General features: G+C 39.0%; 3 protein-coding genes across 3 annotated transcripts; 1 reads left to right on the top strand and 2 right to left on the bottom strand.

The window, feature by feature from the left end:
• Window positions 1-2,603: 2,603 nt before the first annotated feature.
• Window positions 2,604-9,916, top strand: vdac2 (voltage-dependent anion channel 2). Its single transcript, XM_027019614.2, is given in 9 exon segments — window positions 2,604-2,747; window positions 4,368-4,439; window positions 4,536-4,585; window positions 5,001-5,153; window positions 5,250-5,299; window positions 6,468-6,695; window positions 7,340-7,490; window positions 8,309-8,366; window positions 8,918-9,916. Coding segments are annotated over 8 exon segments (849 nt in total). The 5' UTR covers window positions 2,604-2,747; window positions 4,368-4,372; the 3' UTR covers window positions 9,010-9,916.
• An 807-nt stretch (window positions 9,917-10,723) lies between these two features.
• On the bottom strand, window positions 10,724-15,063 carry LOC113586652 (neurofilament medium polypeptide). The gene is made up of 3 exons (XM_027024987.2): window positions 13,803-15,063; window positions 13,441-13,565; window positions 10,724-13,200 (listed from the first exon to the last, which is right to left on the bottom strand). Exons 1-3 carry the CDS (start codon window positions 14,805-14,807, stop codon window positions 11,100-11,102), a joined length of 3,231 nt encoding a protein of 1,076 aa, XP_026880788.2. The 5' UTR covers window positions 14,808-15,063; the 3' UTR covers window positions 10,724-11,099.
• Window positions 15,064-15,209: 146 nt separating this feature from the next.
• On the bottom strand, window positions 15,210-17,871 carry ifit8 (interferon-induced protein with tetratricopeptide repeats 8). Its single transcript, XM_027025104.2, has 2 exons — window positions 17,615-17,871; window positions 15,210-17,070 (listed from the first exon to the last, which is right to left on the bottom strand). The coding sequence occupies exon 2, from the start codon at window positions 17,048-17,050 to the stop codon at window positions 15,773-15,775; it is 1,278 nt and encodes a 425-aa protein (XP_026880905.2). The 5' UTR covers window positions 17,051-17,070; window positions 17,615-17,871; the 3' UTR covers window positions 15,210-15,772.
• Between the last annotated feature and the right edge of the window lie 4,083 nt (window positions 17,872-21,954).

Below are 21,954 nucleotides of genomic sequence, written 5' to 3'. Positions count from 1 at the left end.
ATTTTAGTGGCTGTATTAATACATTTCCATGTAGTACGACTGATCACTTATCTCACTTTTGGTGAGCATAGCTTATGTTTTGTCTCATCTGTAGGAGAATAGTGGAGGATCCCAGGTCTGTGTAACCTCCTGGAGGATTCTGAAGTGTTTATAATATTAGTCACTGTTATTTGTAGGATGATAACAATTACTTTGGTGCTCAATTGTTAACTTAGCAGTAGATTGTGATGGTGGTAATAACTTAACACTTTAATAAAATCATGAATTCTATAGAAATACAAATTTGTAAGTATAGGATGAATGATTATGAATCATGAAAATGGGTATCTTTTGTTTGATTGTAAGTCCAAAACTCTGCACACCTTGAAATAAAAAAAAATCAGGGCCTCATAACATAAGACATGTTTTATGTTTAGGACTGGAGCTGACTTAAAAGGCATCACTGTAGCAAAGCTTCACTACAAGTGAGTTTGTGCCAGGCACAGCAGAAGGCTTGCCCTGCTTCAAATGCCTGCTTCACACCTAATTAACTTTGACTAACCCAAAAGACACATACAGTACAGCAAAACTGAAAAAGCAAACTACAGGCCCCTGAACGGAAAAATGCTCACTTTCTGGGTTAGTGGTCCAAACAAAAGGTTTTGTGAAAAGCCTTAAATCCCAGGCAGGCATCCCAGGAAAGTGACACTGTCACTGTTATCACTTAACCATTATGCCTCAAAATTCATTATAAAAGCAGTTTTCAAACAGTATGCTATCAACATCAAATGAGGTGAATGGCAGAAGTAATAAGGCCATTAAGAAACGAGAGCATCCTTATAAATACTGTAGTGTTAAGACATAAGAACAAGCAGTCAAGGCATTGACCACTTTTTATTACAAAGATTGTTGTGGTATGAGGCTTTTGGGAACCTTTATCCAGGATAATGATGGTACTTACTCAAATGAGGTGAACAGCCCCAGCTGTGGGCATCATTTGCTTAGTCTATTTAACCTGCTGTTGTCACTTAGTAGTAAACACAGCATGCCAGTCCAGATCACATCCATCCAACAGGAATCATTGCAAAGCTGTTTGTTTTTATGCCTCATTACAACCTGTTCACAACATCACTAAGATTGCAAGCCTGGAGCTTTGCCCAGAATATGTAAAAAGCACCTGAATGAGATGATGAGATGAGATTCACTTTGAGCATTACAGCTCAGTGCTTTCAATGTGTGCAGAGGCACTTGGCTCTGACATTCCTTTTCATAGTTCTAATTATTCTTCTGTAAGGAAAGGTTGTATGTGAAGCCCAGTGCTCAGACCTCAGTGGACTGAAGAAACTGCCATGCCAGTCCTCAAGGTTTCATCTTTTCATACAAAGACAATAAAGTAATAAAGTACAAATCCTCAAATGAAAGATCTGTTAAGGTAACTACAAATCTTACCTGTAGTATGTTTTAAATCCAGTCAAATCCAAACAAAACAGTCTGACCTCTTAATTTTGTTGTTGTAAAATGACTATCATAAGAAGCACTATAGCAGCAACCAATGTTCCTATAGCTCACTTGGAGGAGCAAGTTGAGCAGTATACTAACACCACCAAGGTCTTAAAGTTATTCTCAGCCATATTGATAATTGATATGAAAACAGCATCTGCCAAATGCTGAAAATGTAACCATTATGTTAACTGACACAAAATGAAATCAGGTTAGCACCTGATTATAATGAATAATGAGTATTACAGTTAGTTGTATTGTATGCAGCTTATGAAGTATATAATACAGTTAATGAAATTCATGATGTCCAGGATCATATTTGACAAGAATTTCAGGAAGTAGCCTGTGACATAATACAGCATTACATATCATTGTTCTGAACATGATAAGATGCACAGATTGACAATGCCCCAATACTGACAAAACATTTGTAAAATGTCCTCCTAGTGTAATGTTGACAGCTGAGTGAATTTGTAAGCTCCCTAAGGCCATGTGCTACATCAGTCGCAAGATTTGGTGTTATAACTAACTGTCACATACTGACCTCCAGTGGCAAAACAGAGGACAGAGGACAGAAAAATAAATAATAAAAAAAAAAATCAAATACATAACCAAGCTCCCCCCCCCCCCCCCCACCCCCAAAACATTAAAAATTAAAAACAAATCAACCAACCAATTATATATAGGCGGGGAATATATATTCTATGCTGTCATTCACATTCATTGTTATTAAAAACGTTTTATTATTTTTTCAAGTTTTCTTTTCTATTTATTGATGGGGGGGGTATTTTCTCAGGAATATTTCTGAGTTTTACAAATGCTTACCCAAAACGCCCCTTGATTGCATTGAGACTTTTACATTGAAAGCTACCAACGGTTTACACAATAGAACTACGGTTGCGGCTCTCATGCCTTTCTGTTTGTCAGAAAATAAATAAAGTTGTAACATTTGAATTCCTAAAATATAAGAATAAATGTGAATATATGAGTCCAAATTACTGTAATGAAAATGGGCAATAATCAACACGAAATGTATTAAATACATAACCTGATTTTTATTTGTTTTATTTAAAAGCAGGCAGATATGCTATGGCTGACAGAAAGGGTCCTATAGGTTTCGGATATGGGGTGTGAAAGGTGTGGATATCATTGCATTACAGTCTCCTTCAGTTCGCCCTCCAGTCGGTGTAGTTCATTGTAGCAATTGTGCGTTGGTGACAAGTTGATTGAACTTACTTGGGTTAATCGCTAAAGCTGTCTGCTAACTGGTAAGTCATACGAAAGAACTAATAAATCACATTTTCAAGTGCCATTTTTCGGATCTTGTGTAGGGACGCTTTACACTTTGCTAGCTCATTCTAGCTACGAGGAGCTAATGTTAGCTGGCTAACCAAGCTAGATAGCTAAATGACAAGTGGGTTGGTATGGCCTGCCGCTGCTATTGCTGGAAAGGCACGCAAATTGCATAATAAGTGACTGATGGAGCTAGTATATGAATAACATGAATATAGCTAGAGTCAGCGTTATTAGTCGGACGATACGAGTAGAGCTCCTGGGTTTATTCTTGTCAATGACAGACGTGCTATCTTATGGTAACAGCTAAGTGAATGTAACAACAGAGGTGAAGTGGCTAGCATACCTAGCTAGCTACTCAGCTAATACTTGGCTAGCTAACTTAACCCACAGTACTCGGTTGCAGAGGAAGCATGCACAATATTACACAATTCTAACTTGCTTAACCCTTTAACAGATGTTGCATAAGTAATGCTTTACACGTAATTACGTTCCGCAGCTTTATTTCTAGGTCTAAAACTTGGTGGCTAGCTCACTGTTTAGCTATAAGTAATTTCTGGCATGCTGTTCTTAAGAGATTTATCTAGCTAGTTAGTTAGGTACGTACCCACTCTGCCATGCAAGATACGTTAGCGTGTAAATGTATTAAAGATTGGCGCCTACAGTCAGATCCGTTCCGTACCACTTGGAAAATGTTATCCATACCTGCGTTATTGAGGGAGATCATATCTGTGTGAACACCCATGTTTCTTCCATAGGGGCTGTCCGGTCAAGATGGCCTCCAATTTTAACCTTGCCAGTATTTTGTCCTTAATGCTTGCTATGTGTTTTATTTTACTTTCAGTGCTTCTATGATTTAAGCACAAAATAAATTGACAATTTTAAGCATTTTATGAGTGAGGTGATCCCCTCCAGAAATAATTTCTTAATTGACTGAACAAACAAATGTTAAGCTCAGACATTTGATTTATTACCTTTTTGACACGGAATGTATGGGCATGTTTCAGAGTCCAGGAATTCAACCACTTTCTCTTGCATACACACCAGCATAAATTGCAAGGACATGCTGGGCAGTAGTGCTGGCACTGAACCTAAGCTATACCTATACTGGGGCACTGAGATGTGTTTTGAGATCAGTTTAAGCAGCTAGCAATTCAGTGCAATTGCTTTCAAAATAATTCTGGACAGCTTGGATGTCAGGACTCTTAATGTCATCATGGAAATGCAGTGTGCTGGCTCCCATTATAATAGATTATAAAGAAGTCAGTTAGTGCACATAAGTGTACTTGAACATGGTCATTTCCTCCTCCTGGTTACTCATAAAGGTGTGGTATTTTGTCAGGTTGGATAGCTCACATTCTTGTGTGAAACACACAAGCTAGACAGATAGCACAGTGAGACAAAACCTGGCACAATCTTGATTAGATACCCAGAGTCATCAGACACACCCTTGCTCATATAAAGAAATTCATTTTAAGACGGTCAGTTGCCAAAGGGCGTGTCTCTGTTGTCTGCTACATGGTCTTTCAACTGCCTTGAACTTCATTTTTTAAATTTTATTTTACTTCTTTTGCTGTTTCTGTGCACTTTTACAGAAAGAATGGCAGTACCCCCAGCCTATGCCGATCTCGGAAAATCTGCGAAGGACATCTTCAACAAGGGATATGGTAATGTCTGTTAAAAAAAGTCAGTCATACATATGAATATTTCTAGTTGTGAAGTGGGTATGGTTGTATGTTGTAATTAGCTTTGTTTTCTAATAGGCTTTGGTCTAGTGAAGCTTGATGTCAAAACCAAATCAAGCAGTGGAGTGGTAAGTGCTCTGTATAGCAGCTACTCAGCAAATTAATGTTAATCTTGTAACATTAAAGTAAGATGATTATCACCTCATTTTTACTGGACATGCATATTACTAAATGTTCCTTATACAAGACACACTTCCAAACAAATTGTTTTACATATTTGTACATGCACTTTTGGACTAAGAGCCTTGCATGCTAGATTTTTTTTCCCTTATTTTGTATTAGTTTGTATAATTTGTATTTTGTATAAAAAAAATCAAGTCTTTCAATTTAATTGCAGAGGCACTAATATGATGCTTGTTTTGTGAGAGAATTGCGTACTGTATGTAATGCATTGAGCAACTCCGTGCATGTAGCAGTGTTGTGAAACAGCTGGTGTACACGTGCTTACAATGTGTGATATTGTTCTTTCACACCCCTTGGCAGGAGTTCAAGACCTCTGGCTCCTCCAACACTGACACCAGCAAAGTTGTGGGCAGTCTAGAAACCAAATACAAGAGGCCTGAGTATGGCTTGACCTTTACAGAGAAGTGGAATACTGACAACACCCTGGGCACAGAGATCACTGTTGAAGACCAGGTCTGGCCAAACATGGAGAATAGATGGGTTTAATGTAGTTCAGATGAGAACCCCCACCCTGCCCCCATGTTCTTATACCATTTCTTCTTGCTTTAGATTGCAAGGGGCTGAACTCACTTTGATACCACCTTCTCACCAAACACAGGGTAAGCTCTGTCCTTACTTGTAATCCTAGTTGTCTGAAGGTTGCTTATAAGGCTGATGGAGGAGTGTCAGCAGAACCTGGACATGTAGAAGCTTTTTATTTGGGCTGTGGTGATTTAGCATTGACTCTAACTGGATACCGTATTGAGAAAGTAGTAAATTGTCATGTGTTTGGGTAGCACAGTGTGTTTGTTTTTATGGTTCATGGATGTTGGCTCACTGACAGTAACAGAGGCCAGTGTGGGGTCTGGTGCAACCCAACTGTCATGGCTGTCTGGGCTTTATAAATCATGTCAGAAAGATGGATGAATGAGCAGTGTCTGGTATAGCTTGGGCCAAATGACTGAGTCTGTGTTCTCATATGACCATCACATTGACCTTGCATTCTGTGAGGTACAGCTGTTTGTCCGGGCCTTGACATTTTATAGCAGTGGCGTAGGGACATTTATGTGTATTGTATAAATTAACATCTGTACATGTATTAATAAATGGGTCTGGAGGTTGGTGTATTTCTGCATAAACACTTTTGCTTTTTTTTGCTTTTTGAATCCTATTGTAGGGCCTGGGCCATTGTATGTGAAACAGTGTGGAAATATGATAAATGCAAAGGCAGCATTTTGTGACTTTTTGAATATTTTAAAACGGTGATGAGTGGGAACAGCCTATTTAAGGAGCCAACTTTGTGCTGACCACTGCCAAATGCAAGATCTGATTTATAGTGCAGACAAAGTGGGAAGTAGCACCATTACTCCCTCCAAAAGCATAATAATCAGACTTTTTTTTTTTTAAAATTCAGACTGGTTCTAGTGAGTTAGGTGAAATCTTCAGAGTAGACATATGATGCACTTGGATCAGTGAGTCCTCTCCAGCACCTCTGACTTTGCAGGAATTTAGCTGGTTCCTTCAGGACCGTTGTTTGGGCTGTAACAGTTTTCAGACACTATAAGTTATGTTGCAGCTAGCTCAGACTCAGCCGACTTATTGTTTGAATGTGTTGAAAATATTGACGTTCTATGAGTGGCTTCGTTTTATTAATTAACTTTGAAGTTTTACTAATGATTTATCTCAATGATAGTAAATTAATTGATGAGATGAAATTGTCCTTGAAATAATTCCAACATCATAGAATGCCCAACCAATATGGAATTTATTTATTTATTTATTTTACAGCAAGAAGAGTGGAAAAGTTAAGACAGCCTACAAGCGGGAATACGTCAACTTGGGCTGTGATGTTGACTTCGACTTTGCTGGCCCGACTATCCATGGTGCCGCTGTGGTCGGTTATGAGGGGTGGCTCGCTGGCTACCAGATGACCTTTGACACGGCCAAGTCAAAGATGAGCCAGAATAATTTTGCTGTAGGTTACAAGACGGGTGACTTCCAGCTGCACACCAATGTGTAAGTACACAGCCACATAGTTAGCTTTAGTGGAGGTAGATCGCGAATGCCCCCAAAACATTTCCTCAGGAAATTGCTGTAAATGCAAATGACTCATACATTTTCCAAAGGGCAGCACATCAGCAACTTGTCAGGCTCATAGAGTTATGTCCCCTGTTGATTACAGTTTGGTGTGAGTCTTAAATGGTGATATTAGGGTTCGGGGGTGAATCGAGGGCACCAGCCAATGTTGGCTGTTTAACAGGTTATGTTGAATTGTCTGACAGGGTGTCTCATTCTCCTGCTGAAAGGTGGGTGGAACTGTCAGTGGATGCAAAATAACAATAGGGCAGACATCCTGACAGCAGACATCCTGAGCCTAATATAACAATAGGTTTTACAAATTCACATTTCTTTGAGCACCATTTGTTTGGGAAATGAGCAGTGGTTGATGTCACAATTGTAGCTAAAATGTTAGACATACAATAAGTAGAAATGTGCTAAATTAAATTTCATTACAGGTACTGTCCAGTGTTTTTCTAGGTTAGTGAAGTGCCAGTTTGTTAATGTTAATTAGTTTTAATATTCATCAGACCTACCTGGGGAATATTATTGATGTCCAGTTACTGTGCTTTTTTAAAGGCTTTTTATTTCGCTTACTGCAGTAATGATGGCTCCGAGTTTGGTGGTTCCCTCTACCAGAAAGTGAGTGACAACCTGGAGACAGCCGTGAACCTTGCCTGGACGGCTGGCAGCAACAGTACCCGCTTTGGCATCGCTGCCAAGTACCAGCTGGACAAGGACACCTCCATCAGTGTGAGTGCATGAGCGTTTCACACCGGGGGCAGCCAGTGCAGTGTGTGCGTAATAAGACCATGTAGTGTATAACCAGTGATTTCACTGAAAGGGGATAGCTTGCTAAACAGTTAGCAGGTTTACTGAGTACTCTAAACGTTTTACACATTTTGTGATGGGTATATTGTACATTGTTGTTCTGACCTGAAGTCAAAGAAAGTCACACCTCTTTCCAAATGAACTAATCTTTTAACCACACCATTAGTATTATGATGTATCTATTCAGATTTCTGCTACAAATGTGTTTTTAACCATTCAATTGTTACTAAATACTTCTAAACAGAAGATCTGCATTTAGGCAAAGCTGTGGGTTTCGGGTAATAAAAGCTTTGGCAGTGTATTTTCAACAGTTTTGCCATATATAAATTATTTTTTTATATATATATATATATATATATATATATATATATATCTTAATATTGCACTAGAATTAGTTGATGAGCTGCAAATGTGTGATCTTAGAGAGGTATTGTACTCTTTGTTTTGGAAGCACACTTCTGTACAATATTATAAAAAAATTGGCTGAGTTCTAAACCATGTCTAAGTCTGTTGACCAGATTTGTCTTTTCCGAAGTACAATGTCATAGACTTTGAGAAGCTGTGATGTAGGTTTTTCTTCCCTGATTTATAAACATACACGGGGATTAAATTTATGGGAAAGGCTGAGACTGGTTCAGTAGGCATTTCAGTAGGTAGTATAGTTTCTGGCAGTATTGCTGATCTGAATAATTTGTATAATTGTTATTGACTTCTTTTTTTCTTTTTTCTCCTTTATGCAGGCCAAAGTGAACAATACTAGTCTTATTGGTGTTGGCTATACACAGACCCTGAGAAAAGGTATGATATTGATTATTCTGTTAGTCAGCTGTAGTATTGGTGCAATCAAAGAGTTAATGCATATATGTTCTGCTTGTGCACATTATTATGGTATTTTGTAGAAATATTAATATAAACATAAGACAGTGTTCTGTTGCAATCAACAAGGGCTCCTGTGTGGTGATGCTTCTTTCACTTTGGTCTCACACATCTCTCAGGCCTTATACCTGATAGATAGACAGACACACACACCCCTCTCTCTCTCTCGCTCTCTCATAATAGTGTGTAAATATACAAATACATGAGGGATTGCCACACATGCACTGAAGTGAACCCATTCCCAGTGAGCTATCTGCAAAGGACACATCCTGGCTGGAGATATTGTGGCTTTCTAGTTGGTCCATTTGTGCAGAAACCACTTTCATATGCCATACAACTGTGGCATATCTACTGAGCATTAAAAAACAAACAAATATATATATATATATATAATTTTTTTTAATTCACACTATTTTGAAGTCCTCAATCTATTTGCTGGCCCTGTGTAATGGTACTCTGGTGGTTTGGTGCAGGTGTGAAGCTGACCCTGTCTGCCCTGGTTGATGGAAAGAACATCAATACTGGAGGTCACAAGCTGGGCTTGGGGCTGGAACTGGAGGCCTGAAGGCCTTCACTCACTTGCGTCAGGGATGAGGGAATATCAGAGGAATCTGGCCTTAAATCTGTCTCCAACTTAACCAGCAGGGGAATTCTGGATGGGATAGAATATGTTCAAAGGCTACAACAAAAACAATCATTTTTTTTATTAACCATTTCAGTGGTATTTGTTCTCCTGTTTTCAGTCATGGTGAACATTTCTGGATTGTTGCAGTTCCCTTAAAGACCCATTGGGTCTGATGCAAATGAATTTGTTTCTCTGAATCCAGCACTGCTGCAGCAATGAAATCCTCCACTTGCGGTATTGGGCATTGTGAGCCTATGTGCTGCATTACCTCTTCAGTAAGACAGTGGTGGTCTTTGGGGGGGGGATGTGACTCTGTCTCTAATTTCACCCTTTTGTACCATCTGATATTCCTTAGTCATATGAACACAACCTATGAAACAACTTGTATCATCATATTAGCAGGTATAACCTTGTTGTTGTTATATCTGCTAATATTTAAATACTGTTATGCATTTTTCCATACAAGGAAGGACGTATTTAAACTATCCTAATGTTTTTTTTGTTTTTGTTTTGCTTTGTCAGCCATTAGAATTTGAAATGTAGTTGTACTTGAAGTCTGCCCTTAAACTTGGTAGTTTTTGGGTGGCCTAACTGGGTGAATGAATATAATGACAATACAATTGTCAGAGTATGGCTGTTTTTTTTTGTTGTTGTTGTTGTTGTTGTTTTTAGCCCAGACAACTAGGTGAGGTTTGACAGTGTCAAAATGGATGTGGTATTTAAGTTCAGTACCTGAAGCTTTCAGTGTCACCATGAAGACCCTGACTTGCTGAGGTTATGCTGTCACAAAACCATAGAGGTCCTTTATGTGTATGTGTAAACTTTTCAATAAAGTCTTTGAACTCCACAAAGGTTTCATTTTGACTGAATAGTATAATTCTAAGCAAACCTTAAGACAAGGAAAACGGATATCATTTGAAAGTAAACCATATTAGTGAGTGAAATTTAAAAATCTACTAATACATGGATCCGGTACTGGAGAGTGGAGATTTAGCAGAGAAAAGTCAACTCAGTAAATCAACCACAAATCAATGTACTTTAAATTATGACTTTATGCAGTTCTCTGAAGCTGCATCTAATAGGCTGTCCTATAATTTATTTATTTATTGACTAAAGGGTCTTTGTTACTTGGAAGCTTTTAATGTATTATAAATTAACTTGTAAATGCTGTTTATGCAGACAAACATTTTCATGGGTATTTAAAGAGGAAAAATACCAAACACCCAGAAATTGCCTGATATTTCCCCCCCCCCCCTCACTTTTTAAAGAAATTTATGAACGAGTCCACTGTAATGAGAACAAGATGTTACATTAGATAACTTTTGAGTTCATAGAATTGACTGAAAAAAGATTGGTAACCCTTAGGTACAGCTGTTGGGCCTAATAAACTGGGATTGCTCTGTACTTGGTCTTTATAGTTAAAGGCTTTTGTTATAGTACGGAGAGAAGGTCCAGATATCCTTCTGTAAACATGTGCCATAGTCAGCATTACATCTTTTTTTTGTTCATGCACATCAATTTGTGGTGCTCTGCTATGTATCATTTACATATTAAAAATGAACATTATTAAAAGTGGAAGACTAGCAATGCCAGAAAAATGTGTATTAATGTATAATAAAAGAATGACTCATTCACAAACATTGATATGCTGAAATATTTATTCCTACAACATGTAGCATTCTTTTAATGTACACATTTATCTAAATAGAGCTACCAGTATAGCAAAAATATTTAATTTGATCATTAAACATTCTTTATATATTTTTTTCTTATACTCATTAGGTTCATTAGCTTCAACACCTAGATGTCAATACACATGCATTCATTAGTCATGGTCATTAGACATAGCCTTTAGGCTGTCACTGCAACTATTTGTTATTTGGTCACCTGAAATCTGGTCATGCATTGTTTGAAAGCTTTTAATGCCATATACATCTTCATTATTTGAACTGACATTTAAATTCCAGTCTGCATCTCAAAGCCTGTTCAGGTTAACATATCTCAAAAAGTGTTTCCACAATTTGAGTCTCTTAAGAAGTTATTCCATTTTCAGTTACCTCTGGCACGTCTTTGTTCTGCTTGGGGTCACCCTGCTTGTCAGGAACCCTTGCTTTGTCTTCATCTTGCCCTTTCTCAGATGACTTTTTTGGAGCAGACTCTAGACTTTGATCAAGCTTTTTGCAATCTTTTGATGCACTGTCTGTTTTAGGACCTTCAGGTTTTGTGCTGTGCACTTTTGGGCCTTCAGCCTCTATTCCACTCTCTGTCTTGTCTGATTTCTCTGTTTTTGTGTCCCTGCCTTCATGCAAGTCTTTGTCATTTTTTGTGTCATCTTTCCGTTGCTCTTTTTCTAGTGAAACCTTTGGAGCCGTTTGCTCACGCAGACTGTCCTTGGATGTTTTGCTGTGCATTTCTTGACCTTTAGTCTCAGCTATATCTGCCTCTTTAGTTTCCTCAGAAGTGTCCAGTTGGCTCTCTTTGGTCTCTTTTTTATCCATGTCTTCACTAGATTTTGTTTCCTTTTCTGCAGCTTTAGGGGGTTCTTTCTTCTCAACATTCTCTGTCTGGTTTTCAGATAGTTTAAGAGTTTCTTTGTGAACTGTTTTAACACCATTATCATCATCTGTATGTTTGTGAGATGGCTGCTCTGATCTGGTCTCCACCATCGCAACTTTTTTCTCTTCTTCCTTTGGCGTTTGATCAAGCACTTTTTCTGCTCCCTTTAACTTGGCACCTTCCTCTTTGTCTTCTTTTGCACTGTCTGTCATGTCTTTTGCGCTATTTTGCTTTCCCTCAGACATCTCAACTTCTTTTTCTTTGGCAATGGGTTTAGAGGCATCAGCCTGCATTTTTTGGTCCTCTCTTGACCTGACACTTTCTCCAATTTCTTCCTCCGCAGGTGCTGTCTCAGCAGCTGGTTTGCTGTCCACTTTCTTCTCTGCCTGCTCTTCAGATTGTCTTTCCTTTTCTTTAGCTTTTAGTGGTACTTCTTTCTTTACTCCATCTACCCGCTTTTTTGCCTCCAGGTCTTTTTGCACCTCCTCCACTTTGTCTTTTGCTCTTTCTATCATTTGCAAATCGTGTGGGTCAGCTTTCGAAGTTTCTGCACTGCTGTGTGGTTCTATTTCGCTTGCCCTTTTTGAAGCGATCATCTGTCCTACCTCAGCTTTCGGAAACGCTGGCTGCGGGTCAGCAGTACGAGCACTGGCCTCTGTGAATTGCATCTTGCTGTTTTCCATGTCTTTCTTTGTTGGTTTTGCCATTGCAACATTTTGAGCCTCAACTGCATGTGGTGTCTCTTCTGTCACCTTTTTGTCCTCAGATTTCTGCAAGATTTTCTCTGTTGCCTTTTCACTTGGCTTGGGGTATTTCAGTGGTGGTGGAATAAGATTATTTGTCTTTTCTTTAGACTTTGTCACAGTCTCCCGCAAGGCTTCCTCTTCCGTTAGCTTGGGTTGCTTTATGTTATCTCTACATATCTCTTCTGCTCCTTCTTGTTTCTGTTGTTCAATATCATGGACCATCTTTTCATCACCAGCTATATCTGCTTGTGGTGCCCTTGTTTCAGCCTCCTGGCTTGTGGACTCCATGTCAGCAGCCTTGCTGGAATCTTTATCCTCCTTCTCTTCAGTGAGTTTAGATGTGGTTATTTGGCTTTGTGTTGGGTTAGTATCAGCGTTTGCTTCATTGTTAGGGATAGAAACATCAACAGGCTTCTCTGATGATTTCTCTCCTTTCTCTGCTGGTTTTCCTCCATCTTCATCTACTTTGGGGCTGCCTTTGTCATCCACTGCAACTGATTCTTGGGACTCCAGTGTCTCAGAGGCAGTTTGACTCTGTGCTATCTTACATGCCTCCTCTTCTTCACTTTTGACCTTCTCTGGCTGCTCTCCCTTTCCCTCCCCACCAGCATCATCAGACCCCATGTCTGATATCTCTACATCTTCCCTGGTTGTCTCTGTAATGATCTCCTCAACAAACTTGTACTGTGGCTCTGCTTTCCGAGTCACTGCCCCCTGCCTTGTGACACAAGGGAGAGTATAGACAGGCGACTGCCTATAAACATATGGTGCTGAAATATGTGCATCAGAGAGAGTGGAATACCTTGATTCTTCACCTTCCAAAAGTTTTCTGTAGGAGAAAAGTATAATAATAATAATAACAAAACATTGTATTTATATAGTGCTTTTAAAGGACCAAAAGACACTTATAATAGTCAATACAAAGTATAAACATTACAGATAAAAATTTGAATGAATATTTGGAATAATTTGAATTAAAAGTATTAAAGAAATACTTCTTATAGCCTTATAAAAAGTGCTTATTTTATATTTGGTGAGATACCTGATGATATTTGATTGAGACTTTTACCTGTATGAATATATTTCAGCATCCAAGGCCATTTTCACATTGAGCAGGTCCTGGTACTCCTGCACATGGCTGCCCATGTCATATTTGGCATTTTTCAACTCATGTTCCAGTTCTCTGATGGTGTCCTGTCAATAAACATCCAAAGGACATATTAATGCCTAATAATCACTTACTGTCAGATATCTATTGACTGGTATTATTTTTCACTGAGCATATAAACAAAGATTATTTGGTCTAGGTAATTAAGAGTAATATGTCTGGAAATCACACAGTAACAAATCGTAATACAAATCGTAATACTGTAGACTACTGAAATGTGTGTCAGGCTTTAGAGTTCAGAAAAGGTCTGGATGGTCACTCACCTGATACTGATGGATTCCAGCGTTGTGACGTTGCTCTACGTCATATATTTGTCTTTCCAGTGCTTCTCTGGTTCCTTTCACAGAGTCAAACTCGAGGTTCTTGGACTGTAGCTGCCGCCTGTATTCTGTCATTTCCGCTTTAGTGGCTATCAGTGCTTCTCTGTTGACCTCGGCAGCTTTGGTCAGTTTGGCTACCTGTGTGCGGAAGCGTTCATCTGCGTATCGGATATCACAGACCGCGTGACCTTCAAGTTGCATCCTGATGTCTCTCAATGCTGCGGTGATATCGCTTCCACCCAAGCCACTTACTTCTGTTGTTACTTGTCTTTCCTGGATTTGGGCCATAATCTCTACCACTTCAATCTCGTGGTTTTTCTTGAGGAAATTAATCTCATCTTCAAGAGCTTTCGATTTTATATTCATCTCTTGTTTTGCCAAATATGCGTCACTGATATATTTCTTCAATACTGTAATGCTTTCTTCAGCCCCAGATCTGCCGCGCGCTTCTTGTTCGTATTTCTCCCTCAAAGTATTAAACTCATCCTCCAAATTCTGCTGATTTATCTCAATCTGACGTTTTTGCACAGATATTTCTTGCAATTGTCTCCTTAATTCTTTCAACTCAGGTTCGTACTCCTTGGACAGAGAGGCGGACGATTTTGCTTTTGATTTAATGTCTTCTATTTCCCTCTCAAGCGCTCTGTTTTGGTTTTCTAGTTGATGAACCCTTTCGATAAATCTAGCGAAGCGGTCGTTCAGGCCGTGGAGTAATTCTTTCTCATTCATTTTTCTCAAAGGCATTTCACCTGAAAACTGATGCGAGAAGTCAAAGCTGTCGACTGATTTCCCAGCTGACCCAAATTCTGTTCTTACGGTTCCATTTCCTATGCTCAGCGAGGTTGCTAAACAAGGGCTAAAGCTAGCCCTTGACATCACCTGGGATGATGTGCGCGTTTGATGCCGTTCTTCATGTCTCCTGCCGGGTGACTTCAGCAAACGCTCCATTGCGAGACTGATGGTGCTTCTGCTGTGCCGTAGTATAGGGGGTTTATATACTGCGTTGGATGCTAGGGTTGCAGAATGGAACTGTCCATGGCGCACAGAATCAGCTGTTCAGCAACACGCGCACTCGGTGAACTGTTATGCTGCGAGTGTGACGTCCTAAGAATCCCCCAACGCTGCTTTATTGTTCCAAATTAACTTTGAGTAAACTAGTACATATAAATTCTCTGCTAATCTGACGATGGTCGTTGTATCATTATATTTAATAATGATAAACTGCTAAGCCATTTCCTCGCCACCATAAATTGCCTACTGTAACAATAAACTGGGCCTATCTATCTTATTTTTAATGGAGAAAGGTACATTTAAATCGACCTACAGCAGGGTGTTGTACATTGTTTCTTCATGTCCCTTTAGGTTTTATAATGCACATTTTGACTCGCCAAAATCATTATTTTGTATACGTTTGTGCTGCAGATAGAAATAGGTGAAATCTGCACTTTCAGTCACGCTGAACAATCAGTGAAAATCTGGGTTGAATCCAAAAACAACACGCCACATAATAGCGAGTCATTTGAAACTCCTGCGCTCCACTTGAAAGTTCTTAATATAAAATAATTATTTCTAATATAAATCAATGTAAGTCATTGCATGCACTGTAAAATTGTATATTTTTAAAAAAGTAAATGTTAAAAGCATCTCAAAGTAAAAGATAAGTTAACTTACTACACATTTTAAAATGCAAATTGCTATATCTGTGCTTGATATAATGGAAGCTATGTTAAACTATTTCTAATATTTTTTTCTATATGTATGGCTATTTCAAAGATGTAAGGCTTTTCTGTTGGAAGAAAAAGTATTAGGAATATTTTTGTTCTAATATTTCTTATGCCTGACCATTAAGGATAATTCACAGTTGTCAGTATTATTAAAATTTACCCATGATTCTTTTGGAGACCAAAGGCAGTTTATTTCTTAGCAAAGGAATTAATGAACTCTTGAATCTGATACACATCTTTTCTGTTATTGCGAAGAATTTTGTAGAGTCTGTTTCTGCACATCCTCCATTCAGTGGATATATTTTGCAGTACCATGCCCTCTTTGTAATGGTTGACTGCAGTTGCCTCTGAACCCAGGCGGTACAAGTTGAAGTCTCCATACAGACGATGCCAGGCTTGGAGATCAGCCGGTTGCAGGTTTGTGAGCTCAAACAACTCCTTGAACTTCTGCTTGGCTTTAGCATAGTCCTTAATTTCAGCATACCTAAGCGCTAACTCAATCTGTGGATAGATAAAGCTGGGATTGAGGCGGGCGCCCTTTTCTGAATGGTGGATGCAGAGGCTCAGAATCTCCGGGTTGTGGATGTCTCCTAACTGCCAGGCTTTCCAGCGGTAATTGTTGGCAATCTCATGATGTACACGAGACGAGTCCGGGGCTTTCTCCAGAATCTTATGCAGCACTTCCAATGCCATGTCATAGCACTGTTCTTTCTTCATGAATTTAGCGACATGCAGGTTGACACTCAGATCATTTGGAGCCATGCATAACGCCTTCCTCATGTGTCCCCAGGCCTCTGCGTTCCTCCTGTTTTTGTGGCACTTCAGCCCCAGGTAGACATGGATCATGGCATTGTCTGGGTCCAGGGTCAGGGCTCTCTTCAGCTCGATCACCGCAGAAGACTGCTCGAAAGGTACGCGCTTGTCCTCCCTGACCTCCAGGCCTTCCAGATGGAACAGGGAGAAGGCGTAGCCAGTGTTCCACTCTCTGTCTTCTGGTTCATTCTGTAAGGCCTTCTGAAAGCTCTCCTTGGCTCTGCAGTAGTACTTTTTGGAGAATCGCAGGAAAGACCATGCCTTTTCACTCTGGACTTCATTGAGCAATTTAGCTGGTGGAGTAGGAAACGCTCCAAGAATTTCTGCCAATTTCTCAACATAAACTTTGGCTATAACATCATTAGCCATATGATGGTGCACCCAGGCAAAATTTCCATATGTAACAACACATGGGAAATGATCATTGCATGCTTCCTTTGCTCTTTCCAAACACTCAAGTGCCTTGTCATTTAATCCCTTCAAGTGTTTAATGTAGGCCAAAAAATTTAAGCCTCTTTGTCTGAAATTCCCTCTGTCTGTAGATTGGACTGAAAGACTCTCAGTGAATTTGATCTCCAACAAATTAAGATCAGCATCCTCCTTCTGTAAGTCCCATGTGAAGTGGCAATCCAATTTCTTAAGTTCCTCAAGCATTATTTTCCTGTTCCTATTGCCTAAAGGTTTCGATATTTAATAAATTATGTGCATTAGTTTATTTATGCCAATGTATTGTAACTATGCCATTATTTACAGTGTAGTGAACCAATTAAAATGTGTAACAAGACATTTATATTCTGCACTTACATAATGAAAGATATGGGAGATTTTTAAATACACTGTAATTAATCATAGCCTAGAGTTACACTGTATCTGGTGGTAAGGTAATGAGGTGCCTTATTGTTTATTAAGCAGGAAAGTTTGCATTTTAAGTTATGCTTCATTCTGTCACTTTGGTGATATAGTTTTGTATTGCATTGACATGTTGAAATAAAAGTAAATAATAATAAGTAAACAGTATCATTTATCTGCATTGTATCTTATTGGTTTATTACATCAGTTAAATCAAAATCACCATTTTTCAGCATGGGTGATTTTCAGCATGGGTGGTATTTTAGACACAAAAATATAGACATTCTAAGAAGTGAAGTATAGCCTATGTTCGTATTGTAAAGTATGTTAAACATCGGCTATCATATATTTCAATAGGAAAACACGTACCTTCTTTTCATTTATTAACTCCTGAAACTTCCAAGCGTATCTCGTGACGTCTGTAGAATTCACAAGTGAATGACTACACAAAGTGCCAGATGCCTTACTAAAGTTTCATTTTCTATTTCTGCAAACAAGTATAATGAAACTGTGAGCTGGTACTTTTAACCACGCCCGCAAATAACTATTAATAAAATGTTTACTTTTACTGGTTAGCAGTGTTACATTTGACATAATTTACAAAATTACTTGAATCCTCGAAACAATGCGATTATCCAGTACCGTAACTAAGAGTGAAAATCACTTATAATGACCCAAACAAACAAATGCCTGTGTAGCTCCCTTGATATAATAGACTACTGGCTCCATCTAGCGGCCATTCACTGAAGTATCTCAGCATTCTTTGAATGGTCGGCCGAATATTCGATTCTGATTGACTGGCATGTCTGTATTAAAACCGTAAAATGCGCAGGTAGTTCCAGTCAACCAGTTCATACACTGATCAAAAGCAACATCAGCAGGCCGCTTTTTAACAACCGTGTATCAAGATTTGTATGGCTGTAGCCTATCTACAAACAGGCCTACATTAGACATCACATATACACCACCTGGATGAGACAAAGAGCCGGTCTTTTGCAATGATACATAAATATTTTCTTCATTTTGAGCAATACAAATCATTACCATGGTTCAAAACCAAAAATGGTTCAGTGTCTGAGAAGGTGTGCGCCCTGACCAAATGAAAACCTGCTGGATGGAAAATTCATCACAAATCTCAATTTACTGACTTGGAATTTATAGAGAGAGAAAAACACTTCTAAGCAACAGTCAGAACATATGTCGCTAAAGACTATAGCAGGTGTGCGCATCTGGAGAACTGGGGTCCAGTATGGTTTGCTACATGGATAGGGTCCACTCTGCTTTCTTAAAAACATACACAGCACATTTAGAAACTAGAAATTAGTAAAAATTGAGATACAAAATACGTCATTCAACATTTGCTTTCTCCAGACATGGGAGAGTAGAGCGTGATTAGGTGATTTAATAAAGTCCAAGCCTTTAATGAATAGTCAAAATGTGATTAATAATCAATTAATAATAGCTAATATCCAACACTAAGAGCATAACTGGCTCTTGTTTGGCTATAGAATCAGAGATCACATGTGGGTAGAATAACCAAAAACAGTAAAACAGTAAAATTGCTGTTACTGTGCTGGCTGACTGCTTCAAAGAGAGACAGAGCATGGAGGGCTCACATGAAGGGGAGACCTCACAAGGACAGGAGGGGCCCATCTCTTGGGAGTGGATGTACTGGAGCTGGCCAGGATGGAAAGCTATAGCTCTGCAATGCTATGATGTGACTTGCGATAAATGAATAAATATTTAAGAGTGCATATTAGCTATACAGTTCCTATGTTTCTGCTTTAACGGACATACTGCTGACATGCTCACCGAATAAACTGAATAAAGAAATAAACAATTTCTAACACTTTTAGAGAGCAAATTGCACATGAATACCCCGCAAAATTAAAAGGACATACATTGAAACAAGACAATTTATATGAAAATAGTTTAATTGATCCTGCTCCCGTTAAAATATTGTTTTTCAAACTCAATGTCACAGGCGTAGAACGTGCAGGAAATGAGGAAAAGTGAGTCTCCAACTAAGAGTTTAATGGAACTAACGAAAATGAAACCGAACATAAAAATGTACTAACGAGAACAAAAGAAATTCAGCGTAAATTCAGCGTGACCATCGACCATCAGGAAAGCAAAAACGGCTCATAAAGAGAACATAACCCACTGGTGGTGCGGCAAATGAGCCCACGTGGTGACAAATCCAAATAAAGTTTATGTGCAACTGAAACACAAACGCCACGCGCAAAGCCTCCGAATGACGGAAGCTACCGCACACTTAACAAAAAAAAATATCTTGAAATAATACAAAATCGGGTAGAAAACAACTTAGATAAATTTAAATTAGACATGTTGGTTTAAAATAATTCCCGTAATCATCAAGGCCATCAACTCCGCACAGGGCGCTTTTCTTTTGTCTCCGTCAAACACTTTCCTCACTGCTTCCTCGGTCATCATGCTAACTAACCTAGCGACCCATCCCAGCAGTCCACACCAATCTTATGGTAGCTGACGGGGCTTAATATGATTGGTCAAATGATGTGTGTTTAACCCAATAGGTCAAATAAGAAAATCGTTTTATTTACACACGTCATGTCAGCAAATCTCTTATGCATTGCGTCTTTTTCGACGTGTTTATTGCGTATATTCACATCGCGATGACGATGAAAATACAATTTATCGGTCAGGACTACCGGCAGACTGTAACTTAATTAAAAAGGCATTTTTAAAAATGTTTTAAAGACTCTTTGTGTGTGTTTATTCAGTTGAGCCTGTTCCTCCCATTTTTATTAATATTAGGGATATGTTACTCCCTTCATATTGTGTTTAGTTACCTCCCCGTATTGCCATAAATTTTGGGGTTTTCCGTTGTTAACCCGTCGCTTAATAAAAATTGCAATTATTTTGCATTTAAAAATGGCTCTTCCATGCAATACTAAATGAATTTAAAATAATAATTACTCACGTTGACGTAAAAGTTGTCATTCAAATTATTACTTAAGTAAAAATAAGATCAGTACGTCCTGGCAACCCCCAACGGTGTGTGCTCTGCTACAGATAACGCTTTTTGCTCTGTATTAATGACTGCACCTCCACATAGCCTTCTATCGAAAGGCTTTTTTGTTTGCAGATGACACTACATTTATTGGTCTTATCAAAGACAATATTTAGTCCGCTAACAGATGGGTGGATGAACGGCTGGTCCTCTGGAGCAGTCACAACTTAGAGCTGAACATGCTCAAAACAGTGGCGGTGATGATGAAGTTCAGAAGGAACTATCCAGCCCTGCCATCTCTTACCATCCTTGACAAGACTTTGATGGCCGCAGGGTCCATCAAATCCCAGGGAACAACAATCACCAGGGATCTGAAGTGGGACATCAACATCAGGTTCATCATAAAGAAAGCCCAGCAGAGGATGTTCTTCCTGCGGCAGTTCAATCTGCCGCAATCTGGCTTAGTTCTACATGGCCATTACAGAATCTGTCACCACTTCCATCACAGTCTGGTGCAGCTCTACCAATAAACTTGACATTCACAAACTGTAGACTATTACCTAGTCTGTGGAAAAAAAATCACTGGTGCTAACCTACTCACCCTGCTGGATCAGTACTCCTCCAGAACTAGCAAGCGAGAAGTGAAGATCATGGCTGACCCACTGCACCTTGGCCATCATGTTTCAGCTTCTTCCCGCACTTCATCAAAATGAACAGCTAGACTGCAGAAAAGCTTCTTTCCCCAATCCACACTTATGAACAACCAGAGTATATAGGTTTTATGTTTCTTGACACAGTTCTGCACTTAAATCGCCAGATTCTATTCTATTTAATTATTGTGACCTCCCATACAGCTGCTGTTCTCTGCACTCTTCTTTTCAACAATATATGTATGTTTACAGGAATGAACATTTACTGCCATGTAAGTGTGCATATGTGTGACCGTGTATGGAGCATGTATATGTGGTATGACTGAGGTATGGATGTCTACTACTGTGTACTGTGAGCTACTGTGACTATATCCAAACATACTTGTGCTAATAAAACACTTTTCTGAAAGTACCCAGTGGAATTACATCCTCTGATTTCTTTTAATAATCAAAATGGAACTGCAAATCAGAGCCTGAGTTATGCTGCTCATAGAAACACCAAATCTAAGATGCCCAAAACAGTTTCAGATTAATTGTAACAAAACTTGTTGCCACCTTCAGATGATGTACCATGTCATTTTGGATACTTTATTTTAACATCGCATATATAACGTTTGAATGTATTGGATGTGGTTGTACTGGATGAATGTATTGGATGTGGAATATAAAACGTGAGACTAGCTAGCAAATTTGCTGTGCCATGCGTTATAGCGAAACATAGCTGCATGATGTTTATGATAATGCTAAATACCGTGCCTGTAACAAGCACCACAATCTATTTGATGATCACTTTGTGGGAGCTCCTGTCCAAGATAACTAGGTAGACATTTTATTTTTGTGATATTTACCGACTGATTAGCTAGGCCAGCCGGCTATCCAATGATCATTACCTAGCTTGCTTAGTTAACCTAATACAACTACGCGCATAGAACAAACCTTGATCTTTATATCCGCGGACAAGTCTTTCCCTTAACAGAATGCCTCAGTATCTAGCATGTATTGACGGACACTGCAGTGGTAGTTGAGCTGCTGCATTTAAAAATGTTTTTTGGCTTGTAGCTGGTTTG

This window comes from Electrophorus electricus, chromosome 11 (genome assembly GCF_013358815.1).
Source record: "Electrophorus electricus isolate fEleEle1 chromosome 11, fEleEle1.pri, whole genome shotgun sequence".
Lineage (NCBI taxonomy): Eukaryota > Metazoa > Chordata > Actinopteri > Gymnotiformes > Gymnotidae > Electrophorus > Electrophorus electricus.
Note: the sequence above shows the minus strand (reverse complement) of the source record. Positions and strands in the feature narration are given on the sequence as shown.